This window comes from Miscanthus floridulus, chromosome 14, assembly GCF_019320115.1.
Source record: "Miscanthus floridulus cultivar M001 chromosome 14, ASM1932011v1, whole genome shotgun sequence".
Taxonomy (NCBI): Eukaryota; Viridiplantae; Streptophyta; class Magnoliopsida; order Poales; family Poaceae; genus Miscanthus; species Miscanthus floridulus.
This window is the reverse complement of record NC_089593.1, coordinates 55806018-55818358: the sequence shown is the minus strand read 5'-3', so window position 1 is coordinate 55818358 and position 12341 is coordinate 55806018. Positions and strand designations below refer to the sequence as shown.

The 12341-nt window shown below is 41.7% G+C and overlaps 2 protein-coding genes across 4 annotated transcripts; one reads left to right on the top strand and one right to left on the bottom strand.

Annotated features, from left to right (window-relative positions):
* Positions 1-1710: 1710 nt before the first annotated feature.
* LOC136504334 (uncharacterized) lies at positions 1711-3825 on the top strand. Of its 3 annotated transcripts, none has more exons than XM_066499220.1 (3): positions 1711-1905; positions 3055-3168; positions 3260-3756. In XM_066499220.1, exons 2-3 carry the CDS (start codon positions 3109-3111, stop codon positions 3677-3679), a joined length of 480 nt encoding a protein of 159 aa, XP_066355317.1. In that variant the 5' UTR covers positions 1711-1905; positions 3055-3108; the 3' UTR covers positions 3680-3756. The 3 variants fall into 3 exon arrangements, with proteins under 3 accessions (XP_066355317.1, XP_066355318.1, XP_066355319.1); XM_066499221.1 differs by having other exon boundaries at positions 1711-2949; XM_066499222.1 differs by lacking the exon at positions 1711-1905 and having other exon boundaries at positions 3094-3168; positions 3260-3825.
* A 19-nt stretch (positions 3826-3844) lies between these two features.
* On the bottom strand, positions 3845-11166 carry LOC136504333 (uncharacterized). Its single transcript, XM_066499219.1, has 4 exons — positions 10745-11166; positions 9210-9438; positions 4407-4531; positions 3845-4321 (listed from the first exon to the last, which is right to left on the bottom strand). Exons 1-4 carry the CDS (start codon positions 11081-11083, stop codon positions 4223-4225), a joined length of 792 nt encoding a protein of 263 aa, XP_066355316.1. The 5' UTR covers positions 11084-11166; the 3' UTR covers positions 3845-4222.
* Positions 11167-12341: the final 1175 nt, after the last annotated feature.

The following is a 12341-nucleotide window of genomic DNA, read 5'->3' as shown; positions in this document are numbered from 1 at the left end:
AGGGAGTTGTTATTTGCTTGTAACAACTTTTTTCTATGCAAGTACCTGACAATTACTGAATAAATCAATAATATAAAAATGTGTTTTGTGCCACCTAACCCCATATAAAAAAAGATAAAATGTTTCACTTTGCCCCCAGAAATTGGCATCTTTGTAGGGGCTCAGCGGCACAAAATGCTTTATGCAGGGTAAACTGCACTTCACAAGTTTCAAAAAAAAAAGTTGGCTTAAACATTCAGTCCTTGTGCAGTTACTTAAACTGAGAATTTCATGTGCAGGAGTAAGCTCGAATCTAAACTACCATTGTCAATAATAGTTCTCGAACTAGTAAAGAAACTAGGTAAAAAATACAACTCTGTAAATTAACCACACGCATATGGATGTTGTACCAAGCAATAACAACTAACAAAGAAAGAACAGTGCTTCAAATAATACAGGCAACTACCTTGGCACAAAAAAAAAGACAACTAGAATTATATTGTGGCTGTGAACAACCAGAGTACTCCATGAAAGAAAACCACACGTCCTCTTAACCAAAGGTCAAGTAGTCTACAAGCATCTACAAGATACATCCAGCTAGCTTGGGGAGGGGAGGAGGTGACAGAGACCTGCATCCGATGGCAATGAGAAGGAAAATGACAGGGCTGACAATATGGTCTGGAACTAATCATACAGGCCTGGATTTTTCAGGCCCTGACTTGTCCCAATCCCTGGAATAACTCCAAATCCCCAGTGAGAATGAGCAGTTTGTTGCTTGCATTGCATCGTAGAAATTCTGGGGGGGGGGGGGGGGGGGGGGGGGGTAGGACCAGCAGGCCAACACATGTTATTGTTACCAACCACTCCACATAACTCATCATCCAATCACATTACGCAATCTAGAGCGACGCCGGCCTGCATAGGAAGCCAACACAAGATCCAACTTCAATTCTGAATCTGGTCAGGATCGATTGACTGCTGGATCTAGGTTTTGCTGGTACAGATCCACTGACCACTGTAATAAAAAGATATTACTACATAACATGGTAAAAATGGTAAGGTCTCGTGCTTACTTTGCTCATGCTATCTCAATCATGTGGTGCTAATAACCTTGCTAAGATAGATGACCCTCTGACTTTGAATGACAGTAATGTAAGTGCATACATACATTATTTGAGACAACTGGTGTTGATAATCTTAATCCAGTGAACATGTGAGCATGAGATCCAAAAACATTGCATGCCTAGTTATCTGTTCAGTGCTCCCTTCTGATGTGCTGATCCAGCAATAACATTGAAAACTGGCATGGCTACACAAACCCCATGGAGAGGCACCAACTACACACAGAGAGCTAAACCCCGCATATATCAACCTGAGCAGATCATTAATTAAGCGCTTGTGCTATAAACATATATATTTCAAGTTATATATACAGCAACAGAACAACAGCTAAAATTAGAATCATAACGGTTTGTAGAACTGGAGTGGGGGGGGCGCATAAGAATTTCAGTGTTGCAAGAAGGAAGAATATAATAGCTGGGGCTTCTTATCTTGGTCCTATCCTTTTCTTGGCACTACATAGAAGCATCTTGGGAGCCTTTATCACGTATGAACTCCATTGGCCTAAATGACATGGATTTGTTTGGCATGCCCACAGGGGGGCCCCACCATGACAGTAAAACTAATGACAGAGGAGAAATCTTAAATCCCCTCCCCCTCCCCCTCCCCCCTCCTGCCTCACCAGATTTGATACACATGCAAATCCTGCTGCCTGTTGCTTCTCAGCAGGGCCAAAAGCTGTTGTGCCTTTGGCCTAGCAGTAGCTACCACTACCAGGAGATCTTCCCCCCTCCTGTGAGAGGTGCCCAACACAGCTTCATCGTCAGAGGAATCAGTACTTCAGCAGTGGGAGCTCCTGAGGCAGAGGTGAGCTCAAGGCCCCTGTGTGATCTTCCATGCTCTTGCCTCGTTTTATTTCGCTCTTGATCCTTGTTGCCATCGTCAACTCTCTACTCTTGCTTCTCGTTTTGCATGCATGCCATCGTCAAGTTCTTGACCGGTCGTCGTGTTTTTGTAATTTTCATTCATGATCAAGGAGCAGTTGTTCAGAAAGTCTATTGTTGCTTCAGTTTGTAAAGAAAGAAACCAGAGGTGTTCCTAAACTTGTTCTTCAACTCTCTACTCTTTCCAGAGTTTCCTCCAGGATCGAGTTTATCAGTAGCTTGTTTCTCAGGAAGACATGCAGGCATAATTTTGTTGGGAAAACATAACGATGTAGAATTATGATACATTTTTTTTGAGGAACTGTAGAATTATGATACATATATCATCTTCCCCTTTCTTCTTCCAGAATTCTTTCAGAAAGAATTTAACGTCAGTACACTATAAGTGTGTACTTTTTTGTTAGCTTTCATTTTATTTTAGGCAGAAAGATGTGGAGAAAAGTTTCTGCTTCTGTACCATTATGCCAGTGGAGGACAACGTTAGGTTACTTGACGAAAGTGCAGACTGCCAAACCGGAAATATTTGTTTATTATGGAATAACAGAGCAATGAGAGTACAAGATCCATAAGAAATGAAACCTTGAAAATCTCACCTTCGATTTGCCCTAAAAAAATGCTTCTCTGCTTCTATACAAATCTATCACTGTTTCAGCTAAAGAGAAGTAACAAAAATGAAACTCCTTTTCTGTCATATGACCCAGAATGATATCAAGTCCAATAGAGTCTACGGCTGCTTCCATATTCTTCTTCAGAATTTTGAGCCAATCTCAGAAGCAGTGCACTTGCAGGTGTACAAGCACATAGGACAAATTGTCAATTGATGCTTAGATTGCATATAACTACAACAATGTAGCACCACATTTATTATGATATCTTTGGATACCCATTCAACTTATTACTACAACAAATTAAATGCCCCATCGTACCATGTACCCTATCTGACAGGGAAGAGTTCTTCAAATCAAAGGTGAGTAAAAACATTAATTAACTTATTTAGTTGACCACTAGAAATTGTTACCATCAGAGACAGACAAATGTGTTAGCATCTCACATCCATTTCTTCTTGTTGCAGACACAGTCCAGCCCAGCGAGCTGATACTTGTGTGTGGAGCGGGCAGAGATAAGGATGGAGAAGGAACACATCAAGATGGCCATGCTGAGGCAAGAACAAACATTCAGGCAGCAGGTAAACCATGTTACCAGAACTTCCTGCTCACAAGTAGAGCAGTATCCATAGACTTCATAATGCTGAAATTGTTCGATGCTCTCTTCTTCAGGTTCACGAGCTGCACCGCGTGTACCAGGTTCAGAAGCAGCTGATGATGCAGATGCAGATTACCAAGACAAACAACTACGGAAACAAAGTTCCCGAAACGCAAACCAAACCGACAGTAAAACTCGAGCACCAACAATGGTGTGGTAGCTCAGGCAAGACGGAGGCCAAGCTGGCCGAAGACTTCAACCTGGAGCTGACACTGGCAACTGGGGCTGGAAGGACGAAGCAGGAGAAGCCATCCAATTCAGACTCCGAAGCAACGATGTCGTCATCGACATCTGCAGAATCAGAGTCAGGGCAGAGATTCATGCCCAACTCCAATGTAACAAATCTAAGGTTCCAGAATGAGAGCAATAGGCATGATGATCAGGTCATGCAGTCTCCTTGGCGCTATCAATGTTTAAGTCTCAAGATGGCGTGAAGCATTAGATAGGGTTGGCATGAGAGTGCCCCAGGACTCAAAAAGCTCAAACAAAAGCAAGTGCATTGCTGCCTGTATATTACGATTTCATTGCAGTAGGAGCGAGCTCAAAAGAAGAAAATGAAGCATTTATGGGCAAACTAAAATGAACCAACTGTGAAGAAAAGGATCAAATCGTGTCTTTTATTGTTGTGTGGCAAAGAACAGGTTCACTTACATCTAGATACAGAGAATTTAGTTTAAGTAAATGTACTTTTGACCCATAGGATCAAAGACCGTAGAAAGATATCATAGAAGACCAATGGACCTAGTATAATTTGATCATCCAGACAAAATGATCTTCAGCCAAAAACATAGGCAAGTAGAATCCCTGTGGACACTATACCCTAACCAAAAGTGAAGGATGAATTGGAAGCAATCCATCTCTCTAAAGCCTAAAATCATCGGTCGATAAAACAACAGATAACATCCTAGTTCCAAGAGACATCCATTAAGTCCGCCTTGTACAAAGAATCGACAGATAATTGAGTAATTTGACAACAGCTAGGTACTCGTGGCCACCTCCACATCTGCTTTCTTTAAGCTGGCCATATATGTTATGTAGATGGTCCAAAGAAATGAGAATGAATTGCTCACTAGCGGCTGGGGAAAAAAAATAAAATTCAGGTTAGAAATGCTGCCAAACAAGCTTTGAGCCAAGCAGATAGAATGCATCAGGTTTAATTACCTGTAAATGAACTGGAACAAACTTGAAAGTAATGAAATCACAAGTTGGCCAATATAAAAGTCCACTTTTGATGGTGGGAACTAGATCCCTCTTCAATCTTGCAATGATCTCAGGAACAGTCTCACCTGCGTATCAGATCAGAAAAGCCATTAAATAGCATGTGAGACTGCATACCAGAATAGTTTGCAACAAAAAGGTTTCAGATCGCTAAAGTTGATGGGGAGGGTGTACTGCATGTAAGCTTATCTGAATGCTGTTTCTCATATCATGCTCAACAGTACAAAGTGACTAGATGTTTACTACATGCAACGTTATCCTCAGACCAGTAGTACTGTGGTCCATGATACCATGGGTCATAGACTTTACCAAAACTAAATTGAAATGACTAAATACAAACAGCATCAACCATTAGCTGTACGAGAAGATTAAATCACATCAAGGCAAGTAGGTGGCAATAGAAATACTCGAAACATTCACATCACAATGTTCACCAAGAAAGCTATAGCCTTGTGTGAGTGTTTTAACTATGTTGGATGACAGTCAAATTAGTTAATGCAGCTAAGGATCAAAACAAATCAACACAGGCTCCTTATGGACAGACTGCAGTTTTCCAGTAGAAATCAGAGCACTTATTTGATAAAACTATGACTCAGAGATAGTAGTGGGTTGGTTTATTTAACTTATCTTAAAAAGTAAACACGAGAAAACAAAATATTGCTTTTTACTATTGAAAGCATCTAGGTCCCTAATTGGGTTTCAGTGATTAATGACAATACATAATTACTATGACTAACGTGTGTTTTGCAGAGGCAATTAAGTTAGGTCATGGTAATAGAGATCGATTGGGCAATCATGGTGGTCATGCCCCTACGATGGAAATCGTTTCGGTTTTCAAAGGATGGACGACAAGGTTAAGGATTGACTAGTTTTAAGTGTCGATTGGAGTTGAAGAGACACTTAGAGTAGTTTAAAACTTTGTTTTTTCTTTGGCCGTACTATTAAGAGGGGTATGGACAGGTAGCTTGACCTAGGTGAGTCTAGTGAGTTAGGTGTGGTGCACACTTGCTAAATCTAGCACTAGGTAACTCCTAAAAAGCCCTTAGATCCATTGGAAAGACAAGTACAAGAACAAATACAAGAGCAAGAAAGATGACTCAAGTAATGAAGAAGAAGATAAGAAGAAAAACAAGCCATACAAGAAAAAAGATGACAAGAAGGACTTCCACAAGAAGAAGAATAATGGGAATGCCTACATCGTCGGTGATTGGCTCACGGACATTGATTCATCAAGTTACTCATCCGATGATAATAGTGATAATGAGAAAGTGGCCGCCATTATGATTGACTATTCATCATCTTCACCAATACCACCGCTATCATCCTCTACACACCTATGCCTTATGGCCAAGGGTGAACGAAAGGTATCAAATGATGATGATAGTAGTAGTGATGATCATGCTAACAATGATGATTGTGATAGTGATAGTGATGATGATGAATTTGAATCACCTTCATATGATGAACTTGTCAAATTGCTAAACAAATATACTAGGATCATTAGAAAGACTAGAGCTAAGAATGATAAGTTAGAAGCTAAGAATGATTCTTTTTTAGCTAAATGTGATATAGCCGAAAATGCTAGTGTTGAGCTTAGAGAAGCAAATGATGTTATATCATCTAAACTCAAGGAGCTCAAATCTTCTAAGAAAGAAAGAAAAACATGATAAACTTGAGAGGATACATAATGAGCTCATCACTAGCCATAATATGCTAAAAGATGAATATACAACTCTCAAAATTAATCATGATAATCTTGTCATTGCTCAAGAATATTTATCCAATGAGCCACATGATACTACTAACGATGTTGTTAAAATTGATATAGCTACATCATGTAATGATTTGATCATTGAGAGCATTGAGCAAAGTTCTAGTAGCAAGGGCAAGCAAGTGGTTGAGACCGAAGATTATGATGAGTTTGTCAAGCTCAAGAATGACAATGAAAAGCTCAAGAAAGATCTTGAAGAGATCAAAAGCCACAGCACTATTGTGCTAGAAACTCTTGATAATGATAGTGATTTGATTCTTGAGAATGATAAGTTAGAAGAAGAGAACAAGAAGTTCAAGGAAGAGAAAAATAATGATGCACTCAAGGAAGAGAACAAGAAGCTCAAATTGGAGAAAGAACCCCACAGAGACACATAACGGTTCGTTTTTCAGCCGTGTGTATAAATACTTCCTCCATTCGTGTGTGGGGGTACTTTTGCTCATTCAAACAACTGAGAAACACCTTTGAGAGTGCCAAGAAGAGCAAGATCCTAGTGAGATAATTGAGATTTGAGAATCCCAAAGAGAGCCCTCATTAGTGAAAGCAAGAATAGCAAAGTGTGCATCCACCCTTCTCATTAGGCTTGTCATGGTCAAGTGAGAGTTCGTGCTTGTTACTCTTGGTGATCGCCATCACCTAGACGGCTTGGTGGTGATTGGGAGCTTGGTGATCATCCGACGGAGCTTGTGGATAACCCAACTCAAGTTGTGAGCAGTTGTGGGTGATTCACCGCGACGGAGTGTCAAAAAATCAACCCGTAGAGAGCACTTGATCCTTGCGCGGATCAAGGGGGAGCTACACCCTTGCGCGGGTGCTCCAACGAGGACTAGTGGGGAGTGGCGACTCTCCGATATCTCGGCAAAACATCGCCGCGTTCCTCCTTCTCTCTTTACTTTGAGCATTTACTTTGAGCAATTCAATTCTTGTCTTTTACATTCATAGAAATTGTCATGATAGAGTAGGATTGGAACATAGGTTGCTAAAGTTTTGTGCGGTAGTGATGGATAAGTCTCTGTGTAGGTCTTTGTGGGGCTACAGCAGCATGGTGGTCTTGCTGCCCATCAAGGACAACATCCTTGACTAGAGGACAGCATAGGACAGCATAGGACAGCATCTAGGACAGCATCTTAGACTAGCATCTTGGCATATGCTTGGCTGGCTAGCAGCCTATAAATATGTATCCCCAACCCCTCAGGTTGGCATGGCATTTGTGTGAGAAATAAACCAGAAAATTGCCCCAACTCCTAGTGTCATCCTCTCTCGATGAGAGTAAGAATTCTTCTACTACCAAGAGTAAGAATTCAGCGACTAACAGGTAGATCAATAGAAACACTTTCTAGGCATAAGGGGTTAATTGGGCTAACCGTTCGGTTTAATTATTGCAAAGAATTTTAGAATTAGTCCAATTCACCTCCCCCCTCTTGGGCATCTTGATCCTTTCAACTATCTTATACACAACATCCCTTTGTAAGTTTAAAATATCTACACCTCACTGACATGGATAGTCAATCAAACATACTGAGAAATGAAAGAATCCTAACTCTAAAAGGCATTGAAGTGATGTTTGAGGAAAGTGCACTGATTGTACCATAATTTTTATGTTTTTCAGACTGCAACTTATGAACTAAAAGTTGGTTACTGCCATCCTCACTAATACATTTGAAAACCAGGTAAGGATTTTTGTTCTTCTATAAAACACTGGAAGTATAAATGGCCAGGTATTTGCAACAGCCAAACCTTCAACACTATAGTGAGTTTGATGCAAGTTAGTTTATGTGTCTCAAACATTCAGATATATTAATTTCTAAATAGCCTGCAAAGTTGTGCCTTTGGCTGCCTTAATTACATCTACAAAGCCTCAGAGTGCATTGGGTAGCAAGGCAAGCAAAGAATAGGAAAACACTAGAGTGCAGAAGTTTGATTCTAAGAGTTATCTAGTCGAACTTTTCAGAATGATTCTTGCATTGTATACCAAAAAAAAAATCAATCAACATAAAAGGTGTCAATATATATAACTTTGAACACATTAGTCATCTGCCCACCAAGATTGAAGTAGGAAATAACTATTAAGATAATATTTTGAACTAATAAGATCAGATCAAATATGCTAACACAATAGAATGCTTGCACTCATTACGAAAGGGATCCATATTTTAACAGAAGTGCAAGCCTGCTTACAGATGGATATCTTCCTTTCCTTCACATAATACAGACAGAATAATAAATGCTACCATGTGCAGCCACCAGCCAGTAGTTTGTACCCAGTACATTGATAGTTGCATCTCACAAGAATCATATGAAACAGGAACACACTGTATCACTGATGTGCTATTTTTATCACTGGACCACTTTGATAACAAGATTATAGTAAACAGATCCATTCATGTGTTTACAGATAATCAAATAGAAGGAATATAGTTGTTTCTTTTTGGACAGTGCAGGAGTCTTTAAGAATTTGAGGACTCAGCAACTAGTGCCAACTGAACTCCATATTATTAGCTTTTTTACAATAATAAAATAGAAGTCATACACAAATAAAACTTAGGAGAAAATGCAGATCAAGCATGCTGTATAATCATTTCTATTAATGCATCACCAAAACAGAGTAATTGTCAGCATAGGAAACAGCATAGGTGGAGTCAATAGGGCAATGCAACAAAATACGGTAACAGAAGCATGCCCAATAAATAAGTACTCACGCAAGGCATGGTCTGACTGTCCAAATTCATGCTTTGACCAAAGTCTAATAATATATAAGTTATGTGCCACAAAATTGATAAAATTGGATTAGGATTCAAAAGCACTTGTCAATAATTATGATTTTTAACTACTAATAAACTATTGCAGAAATAACTCAAGGTACACTAGAAAAATGAACAGAAGGAGTACTGAAATTCAACAAACGATTTTGTGCAACTCAATCAGAAATAGAAGGCCAGAAGAATGTATATATGGAGGCATGTAAGCAATAGTACCTTGTAATCCTGCATTATACGAGAAGAAAACTGAGTTAATAATTGGTCCATAGACTGCTTGCCCTAGAAACATCTTCTTCAATGTGTTCACCACATCCTTTTTGGGGAACAATTTTGAGATAAAATTGAACCAAAGGTGGAGGGTAGGTCCTGAGATCAGAAACCCATAACTAGCCATACGCATGGTCCTAAGAAAATCGAGTGAATCCTCAGGACCAAGCGTGAGCATCTGACAACGCAATAGCAAAAGCAAATGAAAGTGTGTTAGAAGCAACATCTAATTGTAATAGCCAGCATAAATAGCAGTGAAAAGTCCCATCCAAAGTTCAAGAAGGCGCTAGGCGCTTTCTAGGCGCTGACCCTTAGCCTAGCACCTAGGCCAGCCTAGGCTAGCCTAGGCGTTCCAAGGCGTTTTTCTAGGCGTTTTGTGTATATACTAATATACATATATTTATATTCTAAAAGAAAAAATAAACAGCTGAATAGTGGGCTTAGATAGATAGAAGGCTGGCTTAGAGAGATAGAAAGGCCCAAGAGGCAACAGTCCAGCCTACTATTCCATCCTTATCCCACTCCAGGTCTCCAACCTTATCCATCTACTCGTCTCCCACATGACGCCGCATCTCGGTCTCCCGCATCCTCTCCGCCGCAAGCCACATCCGCTTCCTCCCGCATCAGCCACCGCCGCCACCGATTCCTCTTCCTCTCCTCTCCGGCATCTCTCTCTCTGCTCTAGTGCGCGCCCGCCGCCGCCCACGCACGCCCGTGCCCGCCGCCGCTCGCAGCTCCTCCTCCCCCACCGGCGACCTCCCACTGCGGCAATTTTCCGCGCGTTCGCGCCTCCGTGCCCGCCTCCGCACCACCTAGCCCGCCGAATCGCCGCCTTGCACCTGGATGTCTGCCTACCCCCATAGGCCAGGCGGGAACCCATCGACTAGCGACTAGTCGCACCTAGGCGCGCCTAAGGCGTTGTGCCTTTTTGAACTTTGGTCCCATCCAGGGGGCACCAAGAGTCAAATTATCAAGCTAAATATTATAGGGCTAACAAACATAAGACCCGTGACTACAGAAGTGCTGAAATAGCCGATAGCCCATTCCCTTCAGGGTTTGGATAAACTGAAAATGGTTGGACTTATATTATGAAGGCTATAGATCAATTCATTGAAATGGCATACATAAACAGTATATCAGCTTGGCCAACCACATATTTAAAATGTATGTCCCCTAAACAGCAAACAGACGTGTAAACGAAGGAAAACTTTCAGAATGATGCACCTGGTTGCATATATCTTTCGGGTTATAATGGTACTAACAATTGAAATGATTACACAACTTATAAAGGATCACCAACACAACTATGACATCAATTACAACATCAGTTTAAAATATATCGCATCGCGTCCTATACGATGATAAATTGACAATGTAGCACAAATTCTACCACGTGGAATCTATCGATCAATTTCCTGTTTCCACGATACCGGGCGAAGAAGGTTACATTTTACTAGCGACCCGGGACAGGAGAAGATCCCGACCTGGGAGGAGAGGTCCGCGGCGGTGAAGATGGCAGCGGCGGTGACGCTCTTGGTCAGCACGGGCCGCGCGTCCAGGAGGCCAAGGTACCACCCGACGACACCCGCGCCAGCCCCGGCCCCGACCGCGCCGGCCTTTCTGCTAGGAGACCCGAATGCGGACCCCACGGGGGACGGGCGCGCCGGCGGCACGGGCGGCGGGAGAGGGACGGAGGGCGGCGGCTTGGAAGAGATGAGGTGGGTGCGGAAGTGGGACCATGGTGAGGGGCTGGGCCCGCGGGGGCTGCGTCGGAGCGGGAGGAGGAGGCGACCGCCGGCGTGGAAGGCTCCGGCAGTGGCCATGGCGGCGGCGGCGGTTGGTTTCCTGGACAGCCGGCGATTGCGGGGTTTCTAGTCTAGAGGTTTGGGAGGAAGGGGAAAGCGGAGGTGGGGGGCCACGCGTCAGTGTCGCGCTCGCCCGTAAAGCTTGGAATGCCTTCCAGAATATGGGGTTTCTTTCACAAAAATAATCTACCTTTTCTGAAAAAATATGTTCATGGTTTATAATTCTCTGTTGTTAATTAACACTAGAAATCTTCCACCCTCCACGTCTCAAACTAGAATGGACACAAAGGGCGAACCCTCAAGTGAATGGCATAGCAAATATAGCAAATAGCTATTTTTGAGGCAAACAAAAGGGGTAGAACACCCCTACTGAATTTTTTTATTAAAAAAAGAACAACAGTACAAAGAAAGCGAAACTAAGAAACGAAGAAAGAGAGGAAGAAAAATGAGAAACATTACAATTGAGCTTCAGCCATAGGCTAATAAAGAGGAAATATTTCTGCTTTACCCGATGGATAACCATGGCAAACTCCTTCCGAAAGGCATATTTTGCTTACTCCACTGTGGGTACAACTCTTTGGAAAATGACATTATTACGAACTATCCAGATACTCCAGCAGAGAAGTATAATAATCTCCATGAAGAAAGGAACTCGTAACTTGTCTTTAAAGGTCTTGCATTGCTAAAAGAAGGTTGCCATCAACTTGAACATCAACAAAAGTTCCAGCAGGTACGAGCAAAAGGACAGTGGAGAAAGAGATGGTACTCTCCAGTATCAGCAGCACAGAGAACACAAGTATAAGATTGTAACGCCATATTCCTCCATTTCAACAAATTCCTTATGCTAAACCGGTCTTTTAAGAGAAGCCAGAATAAAACCTTATGTTTTGGTTAGCAAGAGCATTTCCACAACCATGAGAAAATAATTGGTGTGTCAGCATGGCCCATAAGTGACTTGTAGGTTTTATATTGCAAGAAAAAAGAGAAGATCCCATATGTAATTAAATCCATTGATTTGGACTGTCATTCAAAGTGAATTGTGCCATGATTGTTTACAGCTCAAGCCATTGCTCAAAAGCTAGTTCAGCTCAGAGTGGGAGGTGAAAAAGAGTACGTAGCTAGCTGATGTACAGCTTCTGTTGCTTGTTGAAAGGCAATGTTCTGGTTCTTGACAAAAGAAAAGTGCTCCAGGTACTATTGCTTGGGAACCTGATTTCCCCAAAGGTCATGCCAGAAATTACTAGTTCGACATCTTGAAGCGCAACTGATGCCAAAC

Bases quoted from the DNA above. Each gene is read 5' to 3' on its own strand.
- LOC136504334 (XM_066499222.1), top strand. From the start codon at position 3,109: ATGGAGAAGGAACACATCAAGATGGCCATGCTGAGGCAAGAACAAACA. The intron at 3,169-3,259 runs GTAAACCATGTT...TCTCTTCTTCAG, and splicing joins AACAAACATTCAGGCAGCAG to GTTCACGAGCTGCACCGCGT.
- LOC136504333 (XM_066499219.1), bottom strand. From the start codon at position 11,083: ATGGCCACTGCCGGAGCCTTCCACGCCGGCGGTCGCCTCCTCCTCCCG. The intron at 4,532-9,209 runs GTACTATTGCTT...TCTGATACGCAG, and splicing joins GTATAATGCAGGATTACAAG to GTGAGACTGTTCCTGAGATC. The intron at 4,322-4,406 runs GTAATTAAACCT...TTTTTTCCCCAG, and splicing joins TTGTTCCAGTTCATTTACAG to CCGCTAGTGAGCAATTCATT.